Source organism: Populus trichocarpa, chromosome 10, assembly GCF_000002775.5.
Source record: "Populus trichocarpa isolate Nisqually-1 chromosome 10, P.trichocarpa_v4.1, whole genome shotgun sequence".
NCBI lineage: Eukaryota > Viridiplantae > Streptophyta > Magnoliopsida > Malpighiales > Salicaceae > Populus > Populus trichocarpa.
Genome location: NC_037294.2, coordinates 13,380,223 through 13,403,653, shown reverse-complemented (window position 1 = coordinate 13,403,653; position 23,431 = coordinate 13,380,223). Strand labels below are relative to the sequence as shown.

Sequence of the window (23,431 nt, the reverse complement as noted above, 5' to 3'; positions counted from 1 at the left end):
TTTAGCGAGCTTTGCTTCATAATTCTAATCTATAAACTAGAGCATGTTGATTAAATTTAAAGATTAGAAACAACAAAACTGGTAGATTTTATTTTAAGCAATTTTTATGTGTTCTCAACATTGCAAATTATTGCGAGATGAGATAATTTATAAATTTTGTTTTTTTATTAAAAAAAAATTAATTTATTTATTTATCAAATATTTTTTTATGCAAATACTGGCTTTTTTAAAAAAAAAAACAAAAACACTATCACCCATCCTCCATCAACCTATTGTCGTGGCAAGCATGGATAATTGCACAGAAAGGGTTAAAATAGGAGGAAGGGTGCTGGGGAATTGTGCGCCAAAAAAGTTAAAAAGCGGACTTTGTCTCCTCTGTTTTTGTTTTTTCCCGTTAAAAAACCAGAAAATAAAGACAGGCTCTATCATGGTAAAGGTTCAAAAGGTCACATTCCTTTATCTCTTTGCATAGCTGACCCGCGAATCTTTTATATTTTTATTCACGTCACCAGAAAATAAATCGTGAAGATGATTTTTTTCTCTTCAATAATTTAGTTTTTTCAAATAATTTTTACCATTCAAGGTGCTCTTACCTCTTCAAGCAGGGTTAGAAGAGAAAATGAGCCCACTCATGGCAGACGAGTATTTTTATCATCCCATCGACATTGTCTTGTCTTCATGGGAAAATCGACGAACCAGCAACGTTCTGTACATTCTTTGCTGTTGAAACGGTCCTCGAATGACTGACACCGTGCAAACAAAAGTTGGAATTAATCAGAAAAAAGAAGGCTCGTCGTCGAAATCACCCAAGAAAATGTAGTGTCCCTACAAATTGTACGATGAATAATAGTGTTTTCTTTTTTAAATGTGGTTGGAAATACAGTAGAAACTATATTTTTTACATCTTGATTTTGTTAAATTAATATTTTTAAATTTTTAAATTATTTTGATACGTTGATATTAAAATAATTTTTAAAAATAAAATAAATTATTTTTATACATTTCTAACTAAAAAAATACTTTAAACAATAACCTGTAATACAAACAAAGTAAATTCTTTTATTAAAGTTTTTACTCAAATAAAAATAAAAATCAAGCTGTAGAATTTTCCAAGTGACTAGAAGTATTGAGAATAGGGGTGATTATTTTCGATTCAGTAATCAAAATTTTTTTATTTAAAAAAATCGAAACCGGTTCCAACCGACCGGTTTCGGTTGGGTTTTTAGGATAAAAACCGGTTCAAACCGGTTTTGCTCGGTTTTTTCCGGTTTGGGTTCGGTTCGGTTTTTTCAGTTTCAAGCTTATAAAACCGAACTGAACCTGTCGGTTTGTTTAAATTTTAATCAGTTTAATCGATTTTTTTTACGGTTCGGTTTTTTCTGTTATTTTTTTTCCGGTTTTCTTGGTTTAATCGATTTTTCAGTTTTTTTGCTCACCCCTAATTGAGAGTATGGTAGATTTTTTTTCGAAATGATTTTTAATTAAAAATATATTAAAATAATATTTTTATTTTATTTTTTAAAATTTATTTCGAATTTTTATATATTAAAATGACCTAAAAATATAAAATAATAATTTTAATCTAAAAAGTTTTAATTGTTTTTAAAAAACACGGTGACAAACAGGAAAATAATATACTAGCGTGAGCTTCCTTCGCCGAAGGCAATGTAAACAAAGTAGAGGGGCCACTCTGTAAAACAAGCAAGAGTTCAGAGGTGACAATGACAAAAAGCGAAATTTCCCTCGAAACTGAAACCCTATTTGTCGTGCACTCGACAATAAGGTGAGGTAGGCCCCAGAGGGACAGGGGCATCATTATTGACAATCTCCTTCTATCTCTTCAATTTCTCGCATTTCTTTTCAACTTCTCGGTTTTTACGGGCTTTCAGTAGGCCGGGCCAGGCTCCTCCAGTGGAGATTTTATCTTTTTAAATAGTTAGTAAAATAGTGCCAGCGAGTCGGGCTATCAATTAGTACAGGAGAATACGTGTGTTTGGCATGGTAATAAAATATTTTTAAAAAAATTTAAATTTTATTTGTTTTTTAAAAAATTAATATTTTTTATGTTTTCAGGTACTTTTAATATGCTGATATGAAAAATAATTTTTAAAAAATAAAAAATATTATTTTGATATGTTTTAAACTGAAAACTATTTTCAAAAGCAATCATTACCACACTTCCAAACATACTATAGGAAGCGGTCCAGCCACAATCTTTTAATTTTTTTATAAAAAAATTACTTATTTTTAAATTGTTTTAATTTATTAATATTAAAAATATTTTTTAAAAAATATATATTATTTTAATATATTTTTAAATAAAAAATACTTTAAACTATAACCATTATTATATTTTTAAACACCTACTAAATCTATACTGAGAAATGAGGTTAATAATGAGCATCAATACTTTAATCCTTGACCACTACTTCATATGTTCTATACACTTTAATTTTTATAAATGTTCAAAACTAATAAGTAATGAGGTGTAAGTTATTTAGATTATTTCCATTTTTTAAAAAATTTTTTTTGATAAGCATGCAAAAATTAGTATATTCCTTTTTAGTAATAAAAATCGGGTAAATGAAAGATTGTCCACAACTATTATTGATTTCTCAGCTGGGTCACCAAACAAAAATAATTCTCAATTTGGATTGTACATCTATCGAATATCACCCATTAATCTTAATTGTTGAAATCAACGTAGAAAATCATGTCCTTTCATGACATATAAGTCCTTTTTATGTAGGAGTTGTTTGATATTGAGATTTTAACATGATTTTTATAAAAAATTAATATTTTAAAATTATTTTATCATATTGATATCAAAAATAAAATTTTAAAAATAATAAAAAATTATTCTACTATATTTTTAATAAAAAATACTTTAAAAATAACTCTTATCACACTGTCAAGCAACTCACATGTTATTAAAAAAAAAAAATTTTTTGACAGGGATTAATTACGAAATATCCAGTAGAAGAGGGATCCAATTTAAAAATTAATTTGTTTGGGGAACTAGTTGAAACCGAACAATAGTCTGGGAACAAATCTGTTCTCTTCCTAAAAAAATAAAATAAACAGAAGCACATTTTTACTCATCCGAAATCCGAGACATCAGACGGCTAGCAACTGGAAGCCACCCTAGAAACAGTACTGCCAGCATACAGATATCCTCAAGATGCAGCAAGGATGTCTCTGTCGTTCGAATCATCAACACAATCAAGTAAAAGAGAAAAAAAAAGCCCGATGGTGTTCGGTCCAAGAATCAATGAGCTGACTCTATCCCTTCAGAGCAGCACTCCTTGCTTGTTTCCTAATCAAATCAGTATTGGTTGCTTGTCAGTATTGGTTTTTTTTTTATGGTTAATTTTTTAAATATCTATTGTTTATAAATATATTAAAATAATTTTTTTTATTATTTTATTTTTAATATTAACCATCAAGACAGTAAAAAAATATGAAATTTTATTTTAAGAAAAAATATTAATTTTTTATCCATTTCTATTAAGACCCGCAATCCAAAAATAGGGCTTAAACTCTGGAAAACATTCGCTTCCTTTGTTTTGCATAAAATATTTCTACCCATGTTCCCGTGTTTTTCTCGTGAAATTCTTTTTTAAAAATATAAAATATTTCAAGCTAGTTTTAAATTTTATTTTATTTATTAAAAAATATATATTCAACTCTTAAAAAATCCCAATATTAATTAACTCACGATATTATTTAATAATTTGAATTATAAGTGACATGGTCTAATCACCTCGACCTCCAAACAGCCACCATCATCACTATCTTAATCACACACAAGTTCCATTGCATCCTTTGCCTCCATTATCATCACTGTCACCGTCTCCTCTTCTACCTTTATTCACTGTTTCATTATCAGAGCACATAATTATTGTTTCATTATCATTGAATTTTCATATCTTTATTTATTAAATATCCAATTTTTTTAAAAAATATATTGTCATGTTTGTGAGATATTTTCCACATTTTCTCCAAAAACAAAGGCCGATTACTACTCCATTTCTCACTTCCAAAAACATCCCTCTCTCCCTGTTTTTTTTTTTTTTTTTTTATGTTTCCAACGATAAAAATGAATAACAAACCCCGGTGAAGAAAGCAACAAATTAAAAAAAACACAAATTTTTTAATAAAAAACAAATATAAACTTCAAGTTTGCATATTTTATTTTTTTCTATAATAATAATTTTCTTGTACAGAGTTACAAAACTTTAAATATGTTATAAATCATATCATAACCAGAAAACAAAATAAAAATTTAAAATTACAAAAAAAAAGCATGAAATACAAAAAAAATAAAAAAATTATAAAAACTGTCAAAATTAAAGTCTCAATAAAATTTTTAAAATTTAAAAATCCTACAGACAAAAGTAATTATTTTTTTATTTTACTACTACAAAAAAAAAATAACATTTAGAAACTCCTAAAAAAATATATTCTTGTATCTAACATGATGACCGAATAAAAAATAATAACCTTTTTTAATAATTATTCTGATCTTGCGTAATATATATTCTTGTACCTAAATGTATCCTACTTATCCATAAATATCTATTATACTATCCACGATAGATACACACAGTACACCAGTCTCTCTATATTTTTTGTGTTTCCAACGATAAAAATGAATGCGGACAAATTGGTCAGGGAAAGAAGTCGGCCTGTCAAGTCGCTGTTCTACTTTTATTGTTTTCTCCCCTTCAGTATTTAACGTTAAATCACATCACCTCGGATTTCACAGAGCAGAGCATCCCCTCCTCCTCCTTATTTCTCTCTCTCCCACTTCTCTCCCTGCTACACTGCCATATGTTTCATGTCCCGATTCTGACTTTTATTCCCTCCCGCGCCTACTTTATCTTCTCCTTTTCGCTTTGTTTGTCCTGGCATTGTTTGTTTTGGTTTCTGTGTTCTTTGGTTGTTCCTTTAAATTTTTCTGAAGTCTGAAGAAGCTAAAACAATGCCCATGTGCTTTTATTTTGTTTGCTTTTGAGAACTGGAAGAAGAGAAGGAAAAGAGAGTAAGAAATGAAGAACCTATATTCTCTTACTATCTTTTTATCTATAATTGGTTGTGTAACTTGAACCTGTGTTAACCATTTACGCTCACTAGCTTATATAGATGGATGATATGTGCTAACTTTTTCTACTTTATTTCTTCCCCTATTTTTTAGCTGAGTGTTTTGAGCCTCTTTCATTACAAAACACTGAAGAGATGACCAAAGAAGATGACTTTAAGCTCCTCAAGATCCAGGTCTCTCTCTCTCCCCCCCTCTTTCTTTCTTAGCCACATTCTTTGTGTCCTTTCTTAAAGTCCCACTTTTTCATTGTATTTTTTTATATCTGCTGGTAAAGTTTGGTGGTGGCCTCTTTTTCTCTAGCATCTTTCTTCTTGTTTTTGTTGTTTGCTTATTTCTTTTCTTCTTCTTTTTGTACAGACTTGTGTTCTCAAAGTGAACATACACTGTGATGGGTGTAAGCAGAAAGTAAAGAAACACCTTCAGAGGATTGAAGGTGCTCAGCTTCTTATCATCATTTCTATACTATAGTATAATGTTCTTGCCTTTTCCTTTTTGATGTGGGATTTTGGATTGCTTTGCTTGCTCTTTTTCATTTTTATAGTGCGGCAGAGTTTCTTGTAGTTTTTTTTATTTTGCTGCTAATAATTGGTAGCAAAAGAGGAATGGTTTGCTCTTGTATAATAGTTTGAATTCCAGTTGAAAACCAGAGCACGATGAGTGGATGAAATGAGAATTAAAAAAATTATCCCTCAAATTTTTCCAGGGCCAAGCCAGAACACTTGTGTTCTTCTATTTCCCATGTCATGAATAAATTTATGATCTCGTTTCATTTTGTCACTTTATTGATTTTCCTTGCGTCGAGCTACTAATTAATTTTCCATTGACTTTTTTTTATTTAAAAAATGGAGATAATTAAGGAGTCAAAATGTAAAATCTCTGCATAAAGAGCATACTATGTAATGATCCGTTATCAGAAATGACGAAATTTACCTTCATACGAGGAATAATCATTCTACTAGCCAGTGATTTTGAGATATTTGTACTTCAGAAAGATAAGGTGCTTAGATTTAGATGTCAAAAATAAAACCCTGACTTATATTTGGTGATCAATTTCTTCAGGCTTTTATTTATTTATGTTTTCTGAAACCCTTTTGTTACAGGAGTTTACCAAGTAAACATAGATGCCGAGCAACAAAAAGTCACAGTTTCAGGTACTGTAGATACCGCAACTTTGATCAAGAAACTAGTCAGAGCTGGGAAACATGCTGAGGTTTGGTCCCAAAAGTCCAATCAAAAACAAAATAACAACTGCATCAAAGATGACAAGAGCAATAAAAGTCAAAAGCAAGGCTTGGTCAAGGGCCTCGAGGCCTTCAAGAACCAGCAGAAATTCCCTGTATTCAGCTCTGAAGAAGATGATGACTATCTTGATGATGAAGAAGATGATGATGGGGATGACCTCGGATTTCTTGGACCAAGCCAACTGGGTCTTCTCAGGCAGCATATCATGGATGCAAACAAAGCAAAGAAAGGTATCGGTGCCATTCCTCCAGCTTCTAACAATGGTAATGAAATGAAAAATCTTGTAAATGGGAATGCTGGAAAGAAAGGAAACCCAAATCAGAATATGGGAATGAAGGTCAATCCAGGGGGGATAGATCAGAAAACCATGGCAGCATTGCAAATGAAAAATGCCCAATTAGGTGGTGGAAACATCAGTGCTGGGGAGGGCAAAAGGGGAAATGACACTAGTACCATGATGAACCTTGCTGGTTTTCGTGGAAATGATGCTAATGTCAGCAATGCTACAGCTGCTATTGCTGCATTAGGAGGTAATCCCAACGGTCTAGGGTTGCAAGTTCAATCCAATAATAACGGGCATCAAGGACCTTCTGCAGCAGCGGCAGCGGGATTCCCGACTGGTGGATATAGCACAGGTCAGTACCCATCATCCATGCTGATGAACATGACTGGGCAAAACCATCCAGCATCAATGATGATGAACATGCAAAACAGGAATGGCATGCAACAACCCCAGATGAACATGACTGGGCAAAACCATCCAGCATCAATGATGATGAACATGCAAAACAGGAATGGCTTGCAACACCCCCAGATGATGTATCACAGGTCTCCTTATAATCCACCGACCACTGGTTATTGCTACAACCCTCACCCTCACCCCTACGCTGACCCTCACCTAGCTCACCCCTACGCTGAACAACCTAATTATAATGGCGATTTCTCTGCTGCAGCATCAACAGAAATGTTCAGTGATGAGAGCACTAGCAGCTGTTCCATAATGTAATGAAAGCATGTAGAAAGAGTAAAAAAAGAATGGTGTGCTGACTTGAATAAATGTAATGTTTAGGGGAGTTGGTTCCTCTTGTCAGTATTCTCCGGTGGTGTGGTCTAGAGGAACAGGTCGGATTGAGAATTGGATGCAGGATGTCTCTGTAGTTAGTTCTGAATCTTCTTTTTTTAGCAGTGTATCGTGTAGTCGTTAAGATGTTTGTTTCTAAATTAGTCGAGCTCTCTCTTGTTCTTTTATTTGTTTGAAAGAAAGAGAGTCTTGGTTTGTGGATTGTGTAAGCCACGCTACCAGCAAGTAAATAAACAAAAGGGAGTGAATTATGGAGTAATATATAAATGTTGGTGTATAGCTTTGAGGAGCATTGTCAAATTCTGAGTGCCTTTAAATTTCCCCCATGACAGCCAAGGTGACGTTGGGTTCTGTACAAGAGACACGATGGCCCCGTTTGCGGAGACCAGTAGGAAGAACAGCTGGGTTGACAAATGCATCTCGCGTCGGTGGTACTGGTACTGTGCAGGTTAGGAACACACGTGCACCTCACGTGCAAAGCATGTATAATGTGGTTTAGCCGACACGACAACTACAAGGTATGGTTAACACTGGAAAGTGGAAACCCTAACATAGTTGGCCCTGATTCACTAACACCATTTTCCTCTATGGTGATAGCCGCTGATATTACGTGTTTTATGATATTTTGATATAAAAAAAGTATTTTAATATATTATCAAACAAACTATTTTCTTAAAACTATTTTAAAAATGATTATAATTTTGAAACACATTTATCATCAAAATGTGTTTAGCTCTAACTAGTAACTAGAGGTTCAAGTACGATTTCAAATACAGTAAGCAGGCCGAAGAGGACCAATTTATTGCTCTGATCCAAAACAATCAACCAGAATGAACGGGACCAGCCCATGATTAAAAGGAGGATGTCACTAGCTGTGCGGCCATTGATTCAGAGCTGCAAGAATGATCTCGCAAGCAAAAATTTCACACACCAGTAGTTTTTGGGCTGTTTATATGTTTTAAAATTGATTAAAAAAAATAATTTTTTTTATTTTTTTATTTCAAATTAATATTTTTTAAATATTTTCATATTATTTTGATGTGTTAATATCAAAATTAATATTTAAAAAATAATAAAAATATTATTTTAATATATTTTTAAACTAATGCTTTAAAAAGTCACGGACCGAGCATCGTATAAACTTATATCTTAAGGAAATAATTGAAGGGAAAGGGAAGCAGGGTGAAACACATTTCACTCGTGTATCAAATAACTCTCTTAAGAGAGAGGAAGTTCGATGAATTTGGATTTGGATTTCAACTCTTTCATGCAATGTATTTATAGAAGCCTATACATTTAAATAATCACATTATTAATAATGATGTTCTACATGCATGTATCTAGAATAACTAAAGAGGACACTTCAAATACACACTTCAAAATTAATTCTTTGAAGCTGGAAAGATTAGCAAGCAATCCCTTTAAACAGATGCCTAAATGATGAATCATGATTACTTTGAAGTTCAACTTATTATTTGTCAAATGTAAGTTCATGCATGTTTGTTCGAACCACCACCACGAAAACAATGATTCAAGCGTGCATCACCTTGTAAAGAAGTGGGAAGGACTTACAAGAGCGTCTAGAATTGAAGCCATTATTATAAAGCGTTAACCTCTGCGACAGAGGCACCGAGAAAGAATGTTGTGGACAGTGAAAGGCAGACGACGTGACTGGACGAATACCTGAGTGGGTTACTAGAGTCACCTTAAAGGTGGAATGGTCATAGCATACTTGCCCACCAGTGCTAAAGTGGGAACCATATACAAAAATGGTGGAGAAATCAAAGAAACTGTGATTATTTCACATGAGAAAATAGATTATAGGACAAGGTGCATTCGTGGAAGGGAGAAACATGAAACCAAAGAAGAAAGTCATGCATTTGTAAATGAAAACACCCCCCTAAACACTCCAGCAAGGCGTAAACAATCATAGGCACTGCGCGGGGGGGCCGATTAACTACTGGAAGTCTATCACTATCTGCGCAATGGCGCAGTCTATAGTTAAATTGATCACGTATATGTTATAATGTCATGCAGATAGGTAATTATGGGTGAGGTGCTTGTTTTGTCAGAGAGCTAAGGGAGAGGAAGTTTTATTTCGCCATTGGTCCATCATAGGCTTTGCTCAGGGGGGTGAAAGTGGCAGCAGAATTGATGAGGCCATCACTACAAAGCCCACTGACACCAAGCCCGGTACTACGGACATCGCTCACAGAATCAATGTAGGTTACGACTTACAAGGGCTCGGGCTTGCCCCAGAACGGCCCCAGTAGTCCAGCATCCTTTTATTACTATGTTTATTTTTATATTTCATAATTGTTTTTTTTTTAATAATTTTTTTTGTTTTTTTATTTGCTTGAAATTAATATTTTTTTTATTATTTTGATATGCTTATGTCAAAAATGATATTTTAAAAATAAAAAAAATATTATTTTAATATATTTTTAAATAAAAAACACTTTAAAAAATAATCATTATTATAATTACAAACACACTTACCAGAGTGGGTTCACTTACCAGAGTGGGTTCAATTTCCTTATAAAATTTATCGTGTACGTGCGCCCATTGCAGAGATGGCTCACGTCTGATTGGTATTAAATTTGGACCCTAAGCATCACATTTAATATTGAGCACGTTTAATTAATATTATTTTATTCTCTATGTTTTCTTTCTCATCAATCTTTACAAAATATCCAATCATTGTTCAAAACAAAAACAAAAAAATAAAGAACTATTAACTTATCAAACGCCCCCCGCTTGATAATATTCCCGGTTCTTCTCATTAATTTATCATTATCTAACTAACTTCGTCGATAATTTTGTATCTACGCGATTTAAATAAGATTTATTTTGCCTTAATTCATTAAAAAAAGAGAGGAAAAAGTAGGTAGATAATACCGAGCCGAGCATGTAATGGTCACTTTCACACCACTCAAGCCAAGTGGTTTACACGTTGGAGATCACTTGACGGAGCTGATTAAGACGGTGTTTGGTTTGGAGGTGTGATGATTTTTTTTTAAAGGTATAATATATTTAAACATAAATTATATCTAACTATACCTCTAAAAGCTATAAAAATATATTTTTTATTTAAAAAAAACACAAACTACCTTTCCTCCAAACACACCCTAATTGTGCAGGAGGAAACCTCGAAAGTGAAAGCCCTGTATTTTCTTGACTAGCCATGTTTCTTGGACGGGGAGACAACCCCGCAAAGAAGTCCGTGACTTTAAATATAATCGTTGTTGAAGTTTCTGATGGAATCAGTTGTTCTATTCATCCTATGGAAATTTCTTTCATAACTGGCATTCTGACATATGAGGACAGGCTGCGTGCTTAATAAATTATTGACACGAAAATATTTTTTTTTCCAGCTAGCCTATCAAACTCTTCAGTCAATCTTCCCTGCCGAGAGAGAAAAACAAGCTAGCCCATTTACTATTCATTTTGCACCATAAAGTCTATTTATTATTCAATATTGCCCGTTTTTTATCTACAAGTCAAAAATCATTAATAAAACGAGTCGAGAAAAAGTAAACGAAAGTAGACTCGAATTCTACCTGGGGGAGATTTGATTCATTTCAAATTCTTTAATTTAAAATGAAAAGGTTTACTTTGACCGTTAAGAGCAATCTTTTCCTAGTGCACAACAAAATAAAGACTCGGTAAGTAGCAACCGAGGAATCTTCAGTATAATAAATCCTGCCTTCACTAGTGATCTCATAATTAATTTGAAATTACATGGCTAAGCATGATGTAACGGGAACAATGCATTTGCTATGTCAATATTTTTTCTTTTCACACTTGAATTATCCAAATTGTAAGGCAATGGAGAACAGGCTTAATTTTCATTAAAATACTGAAGAACTGTCACGCTCATTTCAGAACCTCAGGGCTCACGTCAAGTCCAACAGTCGGTGGAAGACTTGGTGGTGATATGATATATTTATAGTCTCCTTGTCACTCATTTTCCGCTGTGTTTATACTTTACAGAGGAAAAAGGCCTCAATCATTGAACCATTCTCGAGTGAAAGAAGAAATGGCCCCATGATGAGATTTTTTTAACATGCTATGTGGCCTATATTCATTGATGCGTATAACGAGGGGGGGTGATATCCACATGAATTTTTAATCTTACAGGAGAGAGTAGACCATAGCAAAATTGGTAGGTGGGATATCCCAGTTACCTCCTCCTCCTGCTCACTTATTTTTTATATATATATATATTTTATTAAATCTTCAAAATTAAAAAGAAATAAAATAATCCCTTACACATGTGTGTGTTTTAAAGATTTTTATTTAATTTTCTTAAAATAGATAAGGGCGAACTCCAAATATATCACCAAATTATTGAAGTATTGTTAATTTTGTACCGTTTTTACCATCAAATTATTTTATTTTTCAAACAAGGACTTATTTTAAAATACTTAACAAAAAATGTTAAATTCTCTATAAAAATGACTTTGTTTCTTTTAAAAAAAAAAAAACAGTACAATTTAAATGAGAGTATTAACAAAAAGATTTAAAAATCGATGGAGATTCTTTAAACCAAGTTAATGCTAATTAGAAAAACATTAAATGCAAAGGTTAGGTATGGAAAATAATATAAATAAAGACAATAATATCGATTTCTTTTTGTTTTTGTTAGTGCCCTAAAAAGGGGAAAAGCCAACATCACTCTTTTTATTGAAGTGTCGTTTAGCACTTTTTTTAATTTTTTGCTTGAAATATTATAAATTAATATTTTTTAGGTCTTTCTTAATAATTTTAATATATTAATATTAAAAATTATAAAAAAATTATTTTAATATATTTTTTAATTAAAAAACACTCTGTATTACATTAATAAACCATCGATTATATATTACATTAAGAAGGTGTTTGGATGGGAGGTGTGGTTGTTTTTTTTTCAAAAAGCTACCATACCTCTAATTAAAAAGCATGTATTTTTTGTTTTTAGAAAATATAGTGTGTGCTTTAAGAATATGGTATAAAAAAAAAAAAAAACTACCACACCACCGTTAAGTGAAGGAAAAAAACTATCGTGTCTGTCAATGGCGAACCTACGAGAATTTTTATCGAAGAAACAGATTTGATATCCCGCTCTGGCAAAAAAATCAACGTTAACGTGGGGAAACAAAATTTAGTGGGTGGAATGGAAGTCGGAGAGTCTTAAGAGGGAGCAGAAACAAGGGTAACCTTAGTTACAAAGACTCATTGACGGGGTCCTCGTTTTTAGAGGTGAGGATGGATACAGTTCTGACTATATATAAGAAGGCAAGATGATTCTCGCACTAGTGGGGTGATTTTTAAAATTTTAAGAAAAAAAAATAGTTAATATTTTATTTAAAAAATCACCACTTAATATTATTATAATGATTACTAAAAACTCTAACTAGTTATTATAGATTTTATGATATGATATAGATTATAAAAAAAAATATTATGAAATTACCTAATATAATATCACTTAATATAAGAAGATGAGATGATTTTATGGAGTCACCTAATATTATAATTATCTAGAAACTCTAACAAGTTAATAGAAATTATATGAAATGAGACTGATTATACAAAAAAAAAATACTATCACCCCTTAAATATGTTATCTCATATAGATTTTATTTTTAGTTTTATCTTAAATTGTTAAGAATATATTATATTAAGTTTTTATGGAATGAGAGTCCATCTTTCATTTTCTTCCCCATGGAGATTAGGTAGGGAGACCTTTTATATCCTTATGTTTTTGTTTTATGTCAGAGAGATTATCTTAGATGATAAGTAAACAAGTGAAGAAAGGGAATTGGAAATCGTTTAAATTGTGTTGGAGGGATCCTAATATATCTCACCTCTTGTTTGCTGACGATATGCTTTTTATTTGTGGAAGCTAGTGAAAATCAATTGGGATCAGGAGTGCCTGGAAGAATGATCTTATGATGTTCCGGGGAAGAAAACGAATGTTAATAAAACCATGATATTTTTTTTGAGGGGAAAGGCAAAGTGCACCTTAATTATCAATTGGAAGACCTTATATATGCCAACCCAAGCTGGAGGGTGGACTGTGACTTCGCAGTATATATGGTATGGACAAGGCTTCCAATATTGAAGCTAGGATGGGGGATAATTCATGATTGTATTAGTCTTTGGGCGAGAGTTTTAAGAGGCAAATATATCTGTTCCAAGGATCATAATATCCCTCAAGTACAGGCTAAAGGCAAAAACTCCCCTTTATGGAAAGCTATTTGCAAGATTTGGCCCAAGTTATACAAGCTGGTCAACAGGGAATGGTAAGAATGTGAGGTTTTGGATGGATATCTAGTTAAATGGTTTTGGCTCTTTAGAGAATTTGGTTTCGCAAGGCGTGCCTGGGGAATTTATTAATGTGACTATAGCATATATGGTAACTAATAAAGAATGGAAATGGAAGGCTCTTTCTCATCTTCTTCCCATGCAAGAACATTATTTTGGCAGGAGCTAGAGGTCTTATAAGGGATAGCTTTAGGACATAGGTAAAGGGCTTTGCAATCAACACTGGAGTTTGCATTTCGGTCACAACGGAATTGTGGGCAATTATGACAAGGCTGGAAATGGCCTCGGCGTTAAGAATCAGGAAACTAGTGCTGGAATCGGATTTGACGAATATTGCATTGACACTTATTACACAGGATACTAGTAGAGTGGACAATAATCATGCTTTGATCACCATAGCGAAATCTTTGTCGGCAAGAGACAGGGAGGTCAAGATTCAACATGGTTGTCGTGAATTTAATTCTCTCAGGGCATGGAGCCCCAATTTAAAAAAATAAAATAAAAATGTTAGCAATGGAAAGGTATAAAACCGCAAATTAAAGAAATGGAAATCCTGGGTAAAATTAATGACAATTTTTTTTCAAGGAAAGAAGTTAATTACCTCTTTAATACAAGTTAAGAAACCCGACAAAATACGATGTATAAAAAAATCCCAAGCATGCCCCGCAGAGAACATGCCCTTGTTTATATTTTTCCTTTTCACAGCCATCGTAGCCCACGAAATGCCAAAGAAAGAGCAACTCTTCTGTCTTCTTACTTTCTATCACTATATATTCCCTTGGATAATTTTTCACTCACATATTCACCAATCTCTCTCTCCTTCCTTCAAAAAGTCTCTCTCCTTATCTAGTAGCTAGGTGTTTATCACTTCCAGCCATTGTGTGTGCTGTTTAATATGGAGAGAATTCTGGTGTTTAACATCTTCTGTTTAGCCCTGCTTATAGTGCTTCCTACAATATGGGCAGAGGACAATCTTATTAGTCCATCTAAATTGGAGAAGTTCGTCGATGAACTTCCAGACATGCCCAAGATCCAGAGTTTTGAAGTAGTGAATGGTGTTTTCAAATCCAAGCCGCTAGAGATTGGCATGTTCAAGAAGCAATGGGTAAGATCACTATGCCTTTATTTCTTTGCCGTACGTGTTTAATTGATTATCTGGCATGTTTCGATATCATAATTACCTAACTGCAGGATTCCTAGTTTTATATATATATATATATACATGTATTTCTTTTCAATCCGATGTGTGGAACTCTTGTTCTTTTTGGTGAATTGAAGTTTTTAGTTAATTACATAGAGTCTCCTTTTGTTTATAATCATGCTTACTGCTTATGAGGGTTCTAAAAGCAATTTCTTGCCTCTGAGATAATCAAAATCCCCAGGAAAAAAAAAATATTTCGACGTGGATGGTTGACGAACTATGTTAAAACCCTGATGAATAGAAGAGGAAATATATAAAAACATCCACTTCCCGGTCTGAAATCCAACGTCTTGGAGCCGCATTTAATATATATATATATATATATATATATATATATATATAGGACTACTGTTCTTTGTTTTGTTGGCTATCCTTTTTGCATCATAGGCTATCCTTTTCTGATGATACTATGTATAAATTCATAAAAAAATCACAAAGTTGTTCGTTTTCCACCACAAAAATTCGATGCGCCAAATACAGGCATCATGATACAATGCTACTATTCGGGATTTGGAAGAGTCACTAGGAGTTTTTTTCTTTTTCTTTTTCTGAAAAAAGAACCAAATTCGATGCTTATTAGAATGCTCCTAGTTGGCACCGTCCCCAGTGTCTGCTAGAATTGTTGCCTCATCTGAATAGGCCTTCTCTCATACTTTATTTTTTCTAAAAAAGCAAAAACCCATTGCATTGCTGTATTCTTGACTATCTTTGGTGGCAGAAATTCCACAGAGACCTCCCCCCTACACCAGTGTATGCTTATGGTACATCCAAGCGCAATGCAACTATCCCTGGTCCAACCATCGAGGCCATTCATGGAATCGATGCCTTCGTCACGTGGCAAAATCATCTCCCTTCAAACCATATACTTCCGTGGGACCCAACTATACCAACCGCTGTACCTAGAACCAAGAAGGGCATTCCTACAGTGGTGCACCTCCACGGGAGCATTGGTGAGCCTGAGAGTGATGGACATGCGCACTCATGGTTCACCCGTAGATTTAAAGAGGTAGGACCCACTTGGACCAAGAAGGAATATCAGTACCCCAACTTGCAACATCCAGGAAACTTATGGTACCATGATCATGCCATGGGGTTAACTAGAGTAAACTTATTAGCTGGCTTGATTGGGGCCTACATTATCCGTGATCGTGATGTTGAGACCCCACTTAGACTGCCGTGTGGTGATGAATTCGATCGGACGTTGATGGTGTTCGATCGTAGCTTTCTCACTAATGGTTCGATATACATGAGTTCCACAGGAAATAATCCCTCTATACACCCTCAGTGGCAGCCAGAGTATTTTGGTGATGTAATTATCGTCAACGGCAAAGCATGGCCTCGTCTGACCGTACGACGTCGTAAATACAGGTTTCGTATCATCAATGCCAGCAATGCAAGATTCTTCAGGTTTTTTTTCAGCAACGGTCTGAAATTCATCCATGTGGCAGCTGATTCAGCATACCTTGAGAAGCCAGTGATAACCAATGAAACCCTCTTGGCTCCATCTGAAATCGCTGATGTGATGGTTGACTTTTCAAAGTCAAAGTCAGACAGTGCAATTCTAGGCAATGATGCAGTGTATCCCTACCCATCCGGGGACGCAGTGAATGAAGCCAATGGCAAGGTCATGAAGTTTATCATCAAGAAGGAGCCAGAGCTTGACACTTGGAGAGTACCCAAAACCTTGGTAAAATACCCTCATGCTGATTTATCCAGTGCATCAAAGACACGGTACATTGCCATGTACGAGTACACGAGCGACATTGATGAGCCAACCCATCTTTACATCAACGGAAAACAGTTTGATGAACCAGTTACCGAGACCCCAAGAGTGGGGACCAGTGAGATATGGAACGTGATCAATCTGACAGAGGATAATCACCCGTTGCATATTCATTTGGGATTGTTTAAGGTGATTGATCAAACCAAGTTGGTCAAGGAGGAGGAGTTTAAGGCGTGCATGTTGAAATTGAACGATGCCATCAAGTGCAAAATAGATCAGCATGCACGTGGAGATAAGATAGAGGTGCCGGCCCATGAGAAGGGATGGAAGAATGTGTACAAGATGACACCCGGATTTGTGACAAAGATTCTTGTCAGATTTGCTTTTATACACTCAAATGAATCCTATCCGTTTGATGCAGCTGCTCAGCCTGGTTACGTCTACCATTGCCACGTAAGTAATATTTGTCCTGAACAAATCTTGTGATTTTGCAGGTTAGCTTATCTAAATTTTGATAATTTATTAGATATTAGGAGAGCTGCGTTCCCCTCACTTATATAAAGTAATTCATACATCTCAATTTTTCTTTTATGGGTGAAAAGAAAGCATAAGAAATTGAATTATACCGAATAATTCCCGGTGATTGCCCGTACTCTATTCCTCTACAGCTAATGACCTCACTCTATTCTTCTTGGTGGTTTGTTGGCCAACAAACCACCAAGAAGCTAAATTGTGATCGTCGCTGCTCCACTGTAATCTAGTCTTTGTTTTTATTGCCCGTTTCTTGAGAAAGTGATTCCTCTTTCTATTCAAGAAAACATATTGCAGTCTAAGTGGTTGATTAGCTTCCTTGTGAGTTCTGTAAAGTATTTGTCTGAGCCACTCATCTTTAGAATCCAGGATCTGTCTATAACAAAACAAAATGCAGGAACGTGATGCACATTCCAATGCGAACTTTCTTGTCCACTGGTATCCCGAGGTTTTTGAGTTGTCTCCATCATGCTTGTTTCTAGCTTTACAGAGGCTGGCCATATATAAAATACCAGAGTCATCGAAACCAGTAGTAATATATACTTTGCTTTCAAAAATGGTTCTTTTGTTTTATTAAAATTTAACTTGTACATTGAACTGATGTTTTTTCATAGCTACTTCTTTTGTAGTGAGAATGAACATGGCCTTTCTATTTATGCAGATCTTGGATCATGAAGACAATGTGATGATGCGACCATTGAAGCTGATAAGTTGATCAGGAGGCGAGCTGAGAACTTCAAAATGTCACTACCTAATCCGGTGATTGTTTCATTAGAGTAGGTGTCATCAAGTATTAAAAATATATTTGGGCTTGACGGAATTCCTTCTGGGATTTCTACCAAGGATGTCAATGCTCTTGTATATATGAAATTTGAGGTGCTCGGTACATAATGTTTAATTAATAAAATAAAAATCTCAGAATCAAATAATAATTATCCCTTCAATGAAAAAAAGAGACACTTTTCGCTTTCTATTACTTTTTTTTACTTACAAATCCTTGTATGAATCTAGATGGTACGTCGGAGAGATTATGATGCGTGGTAAAAAAAGAAAGCAAATCAATACTTTGGCTATGAAAATAGGTTGCTATGATCGAAACACTTAGTTTTTCATGCTCTTGCTACAGTTAAGCCATGTTTGTAGCAGCTAAATAATATTCTTACCCCTCCGGTCGATTAATGATTGACTAATAAAATTATCCGTGAGGTTAACAAATAAAACCCTGAACTAGCAACTGCCTATGAAGTATGGAAGGAGATTAAATTTGAATTTCAAGCGATAGTTACGTTGTAAATCGTTCATCATAAGAAGAATTAAGCTATTTAATGAAGATGGACTCATCCTTTTCACAGAGGTAAATCTTTGCATGGTTGAGGCCCTATCATTTAGATTTATTACACATAATAAATCAATTATAAACTCTAATATAATTAGATATGGTATTCATAGAAAAACTTGAGATTTCTAATCCCAGGCAAGATTGTTCATGATGATAGGATCCTTTTCTATCATATAAGAAGAAGAATTGTTGCATAAAATATATTTCTAGGTAATTAATTGCTTTATAGATCCTATTTCAACCTATGCGAAGAAGAAATCATGTAAAAATTTGGCTTTCAAACTTTTTCTTTCTAGCAATTTAGTTCTAATTATCGACCAATTGCTTTTTGATTTTTTATATGAAAAGGTGAGATTGAAATAAGAGAGACCAAAATAAAAAGTTTATAATTTGTGTTTCTATTTTTATTATCGTTTGCTTGAATAAAAAAATATTTTAATAAATAAATTTAGCAAACACAATCAGGTAAATGTCTTATATTTTAAGATTGAATATCTTGATCTATACTTGTTCCTTGATTTTTCAAGTTTTATTTTTAGGTATCATTAATGACTTTTTATTTATTTATTTACATACATAGCTTTTAATTTATTTAATTACATATATAAATAAAAATTTTGATTTGAACTTAAATTTTTTAAATTACAAAAATACATTGAAAAACATGTATATATAATTTTTTTATAAAAATATAAATATACTTGAACAATAATGAAACACGAGTGATATAACTAGTAAGAGCGTATATGTGCTCAATAGTTTTTATTTTTAAATATAATTGAGTAGAGAAGCCGAATAAGAAAATTCTGGCAGTCCAATAGAAAATGAAAGAGGCCCAATGGGCTCATAAGCTTTTTGTATAATTGAGTATAGAAACCACCAAGCAGTGCAGGGCCTGCAGGCAGAGAGGGAAAGATCAGCAAAAATAAGAGTAAAATTGTAAAAACCTTGGGAGAGAGGGAAAATCCCAAACGAGTCACTGAACTGCAGCAATCAACGACAACAGGACAGCAGCTACCTTAGCCAAAAAAAGAAAAAAAAAAAAAAAGGAAAGGAAAAAATGGCTACGGCAACGCTCCATAACAGCCGTCCATTCATTCCATTAACGACCAAATCACGACCGTCCACTCGGCTGAGAATTTCATGTTTTGCTCCTCCCTACTGCTCGAACAAGGTCGGTTTCGTTATGTATATATATATATTTTAAATGTTAGCAATTTATCTTGGTTAATGGGGGGACGGGGTGGATACAGTTTAGGAGGGAGTACACTAGCGTGATGATAGTACCAACTGGAGTAGGAGCCAGCATAGGTGGATTCGCCGGCGATGCTTTGCCTGTTGCTCGTGCTTTATCCACCGTCGTGGATTGCCTTATCACGCATCCTAATGTACGTTTTCTTTTTCTTTAGTATTTACTCTGCAAATACAATTTGATGGTACAAATAATTTGAGTACGAGAGATTAGTCTATGGTTGTGCGTTTTCTCGTTTTGGGAGGAAGTGGTTAAAGCTCTTTTAAATTGAATGTAAATCACAGGTGCTTAATGCTGCAATGCTGTACTGGCCGATGCCTAATGTTCTATATGTTGAAGGTTATGCTCTTGACCGGTTTGCAGAAGGTTTGTGGGCCCTTCAGCCTGTTCACCAAAATAAGGTGCCTTTGTTCATCTCTCATTTATTTTTTCCCTCGTCTGTTTCTGCCGTCTGTCAAATTATTTAGTTGCTGATTAGCATTTTTCCATGGTTTGAGCTTGTGGTACCAAGTAGGTGGGATTGGTTCTTGATGGTGGAATAGAGGAAGAGCTTCGAATCCATCATTTGCAGGTGGCTGATGCCACCAGGGCTTCTCTTGGATTGCCTGTTTTGGAGTATATTGTCACTGACACCCCACTAGAAGTATCATTCCTTACAACTCAACAGACAATTCTTCTTGTTATTGATGGCACATAGATCAATTTCTGCACTATGCTAAATAATACTAAATGTTCTTTTCATTCACAGTTAATTGCGCCATTTGTTGGATGTACCGTAAACTATTGAGCTGTCTATTATATAAATCTAGGGTAGTTAACTGCTTATGGTTAATAATTTTTCTACATAATGAATCTGTCTTTGCTCTTAGTTAAGAAGGGAAACTTCAAAAGGGATATGTCTCTAATGATGGCAGTTTTGCCAATCAAGTCAGTTTGTGTGCTGTTAACTACTGGTCTTTGAAATTATGTTTGGGATTTGCTTAGTGAAGAGAAAGAAAAATTATGTTATTTTTACCAATATGATTCATGGTTTTTCTTTAACAGGTGGAAAAGTGGGTTGATTCAAAGACAGGGCAATCAACTGGGAGAATTAAGCATCCTGGTGCGCTACTCAGAGCTGTGCAGACTTTAATTAACCGATCTCAGGTGAATGCTGTTGCAGTGGTGGGACGCTTTCCAGATGATGATGTTGAAGATGTTGATGATTATCGACAGGGGGTGGTACGTGAATTATGCTCCCAACTTGTTGATTCCATGCTGTTCTACAACAGTACAATGTCAAAGTAATATTTGCATGAACAGATTAAATTCCAAGATAGAATTTTTGTGGAAAGACCTTTCACTGTGTTGTGCCCCCTCTGTTTTTAAACATGCATATTAAATTATATTTTTTATTTTCCAGAATTATAGAACTTGCTGGGTATCTTGAAAATCATGTGAAATATTTCAATGGTGAAGTGGTGTTTAAAATTTAAATATTTTTGGAATAAGAAAGGATGCTTTTTGTACTACTTCCTTCCTCATATTACTATGTAAATTTTTAATCCTGATACGGGTGTTGTTAATTTGAAAGTTGTTACTTAAGTTAGAAAATTAGTACTATGCATGTTTCCTGGTTCATTTAGCCTGGATTTGGCTTTGGAAAGCATGGAGAAAAGCAAAGTAATCCTGTTACGAATCCTGACTCATTTCTCAGATACTTTTCCAGTACCCAAACGATCCTCTATCCTACAATTTTGGACTTAAAGTGCAAGCCAGCCATTTACAAGCATATATCGTACTATTCTGTTTCTCCTCTACCCAGTGAGATGAAAAGCTTGGTCTGTGGCTCTTATTTTCTTTCACAGAACTTAACAAGTTATAGAGTGTAATGCTTTTATGTGGCTTTTGTTCTTTTGAGCATTGCTCGGTCACCAAATTGCTTTTTATGTATAGTTCTGTTAAAATAGTAAACATGATATGTCGGCTGTTTTCCATTACTGGTTCTGACTGAAGCAATAAGGTGTAGTTGTTCTTGAATTTTTCTTGTCATTCCATCTTAGTTTCTTCACTTTGCAGGGAATAGATTTGTTGGCAGGAGTGGAAGCAGTTATAAGCCACTTGGTGGTTAAGGAATTCCAGATTCCTTGTGCACATGCTCCTGCAATGCTACCGCTTCTCTTGACCGAAGATCTTTGCCCCAAATCAGCTGCCGAGGAGGTTTGTGGAGTTAAAGACAAGAAATAACATATTGACATTTGAAATATAGGAGTGAACCTCAGTGCAAGCAAGTGTACACTATAGTGTGTTTAACCATTAAGTTACAACTTCTCTGTTGCCTCGTAAATTGACTGACATAACTAACGTGCTATCTTCTTTTTCTTGATTCTTGATCATAGCCAGTGTGCTATTTGGATAGGATTGGAGATTATTATAAGGATCAGTAGCCTCATTCAACCATGCAAACATCCTCACTGATATTTCCACAATAACATATGTGCCCTAATTGGCAAAGTATACATAGAAATTAATGCGCATAACCACCGTATATTACATTGTTCCAAATTGGATAAGAAATAACTTAATTTTTACCTGTAGTCTTGTCAATTTATATGCCATATGTAACCTTTTGCAGGCTGATGGTTTAGCATTTCTCTTTCTATTATCTATATTCATTTATATTTAAATCTTGTTCAACAGATAGGATATACATTCTTGCCCTGCGTACTAACTGGTCTGAGTAAAGCACCGCAATATTTGGTGAAGGATTCCCAATCCCTAGAGAAGGGTTGCCTATTAGCCAGCGACGTTGACAGTGTTGTTCTTCCTATCAATGCTTGTGCAGGAGATGGTGCTCTTGCTTTCGCAAGAAGCAAAATAAACAAGGTAGAGATTATAATTTGTTTCTTACATGTTCCTTAGATAAAAAAAAAAAAAACAGGGAAAGAAAAATGACTGGTTAACTGAACTCTTTAGACTTTAGAGGCAAATTTCAATAATAGCGTTCCAGCTCCTTCCAACTTGCTCTACCTGCTGTCCCTTCAACTCTGACAATTTGTGTTTGGTATTTGGATCCCTGTGACTGAATCACTGCTCTTCCTTTCAGCCACTCATAATTACTGTGGAAGAAAATGAAACAGTTCTTGATGATACGCCAGATAAACTTGGGATTGAAACGGTATGGTTAATGATCATTATGACTGCAAATATACCCCTAGGAAACTATGATTATTTCAGAACTTACAATGCAATGCAATCTGTTGTGCAGGTCAAGGTCGCAAATTATTGGGAAGCGATTGGTGTTATTGCAGCTCACAAGGCAGGAATAAATCCACATTCTCTCCGAAGAAACAGAATTGGTAACATTAAACGTACTTTTGCAATTCCAGCTAATGGATTTGCGGTTTCAAGTGCCACTCAAATGACTTGATTGGAGAAGTCTGGACATTAGTTTTCTTTTTCTACTAATATTCTTCATCTAATTATTTAAAAATATCATCCTTTTATTCATCGCACTATAGGTTTGAGTCAGATGCGTGGTCTTTGGATTTGAATATAGGGAAACACAGGCTACTCTATTTTCAAAAGCAAATTTCATCAACTAGCTTTTTGACCATGCTCTACCGGGGTTTGATATTTTTCCCAATCAAAAAATTGAACATCCATGTTT

The 23,431-nt window shown here is 34.3% G+C and overlaps 3 protein-coding genes across 3 annotated transcripts; all 3 read left to right on the top strand.

Annotated features, from left to right (window-relative positions):
• Positions 1-4,738: 4,738 nt before the first annotated feature.
• On the top strand, positions 4,739-7,704 carry LOC7459792 (heavy metal-associated isoprenylated plant protein 37). The gene is made up of 4 exons (XM_002315857.4): positions 4,739-5,044; positions 5,198-5,277; positions 5,462-5,537; positions 6,205-7,704. The coding sequence occupies exons 2-4, from the start codon at positions 5,239-5,241 to the stop codon at positions 7,350-7,352; spliced, it is 1,263 nt and encodes a 420-aa protein (XP_002315893.4). The 5' UTR covers positions 4,739-5,044; positions 5,198-5,238; the 3' UTR covers positions 7,353-7,704.
• Positions 7,705-14,491: 6,787 nt separating this feature from the next.
• LOC7459791 (multicopper oxidase LPR2) lies at positions 14,492-18,162 on the top strand. Its single transcript, XM_002315856.4, has 3 exons — positions 14,492-14,841; positions 15,656-17,113; positions 17,853-18,162. The coding sequence occupies exons 1-3, from the start codon at positions 14,632-14,634 to the stop codon at positions 17,904-17,906; spliced, it is 1,722 nt and encodes a 573-aa protein (XP_002315892.3). The 5' UTR covers positions 14,492-14,631; the 3' UTR covers positions 17,907-18,162.
• Positions 18,163-19,437: 1,275 nt separating this feature from the next.
• LOC7459790 (uncharacterized) lies at positions 19,438-23,271 on the top strand. Its single transcript, XM_006378393.3, has 9 exons — positions 19,438-19,704; positions 19,784-19,918; positions 20,067-20,183; positions 20,297-20,425; positions 20,827-21,003; positions 21,841-21,981; positions 22,462-22,647; positions 22,868-22,939; positions 23,030-23,271. The coding sequence occupies exons 1-9, from the start codon at positions 19,591-19,593 to the stop codon at positions 23,189-23,191; spliced, it is 1,233 nt and encodes a 410-aa protein (XP_006378455.2). The 5' UTR covers positions 19,438-19,590; the 3' UTR covers positions 23,192-23,271.
• The last annotated feature ends 160 nt before the right edge of the window (positions 23,272-23,431 follow it).

Coding starts and splice junctions, on each gene's coding strand:
- LOC7459792 (XM_002315857.4), top strand. CDS start 5,239: ATGACCAAAGAAGATGACTTTAAGCTCCTCAAGATCCAG. Junction 5,278..5,461: donor TTAAGCTCCTCAAGATCCAG/GTCTCTCTCTCT, acceptor CTTTTTGTACAG/ACTTGTGTTCTCAAAGTGAA. Junction 5,538..6,204: donor ACACCTTCAGAGGATTGAAG/GTGCTCAGCTTC, acceptor CTTTTGTTACAG/GAGTTTACCAAGTAAACATA.
- LOC7459791 (XM_002315856.4), top strand. CDS start 14,632: ATGGAGAGAATTCTGGTGTTTAACATCTTCTGTTTAGCCCTGCTTATA. Junction 14,842..15,655: donor GCATGTTCAAGAAGCAATGG/GTAAGATCACTA, acceptor CTTTGGTGGCAG/AAATTCCACAGAGACCTCCC. Junction 17,114..17,852: donor GTTACGTCTACCATTGCCAC/GTAAGTAATATT, acceptor CTATTTATGCAG/ATCTTGGATCATGAAGACAA.
- LOC7459790 (XM_006378393.3), top strand. CDS start 19,591: ATGGCTACGGCAACGCTCCATAACAGCCGTCCATTCATTCCATTAACG. Junction 19,919..20,066: donor GCCTTATCACGCATCCTAAT/GTACGTTTTCTT, acceptor TGTAAATCACAG/GTGCTTAATGCTGCAATGCT. Junction 21,982..22,461: donor CCAAATCAGCTGCCGAGGAG/GTTTGTGGAGTT, acceptor CTTGTTCAACAG/ATAGGATATACATTCTTGCC.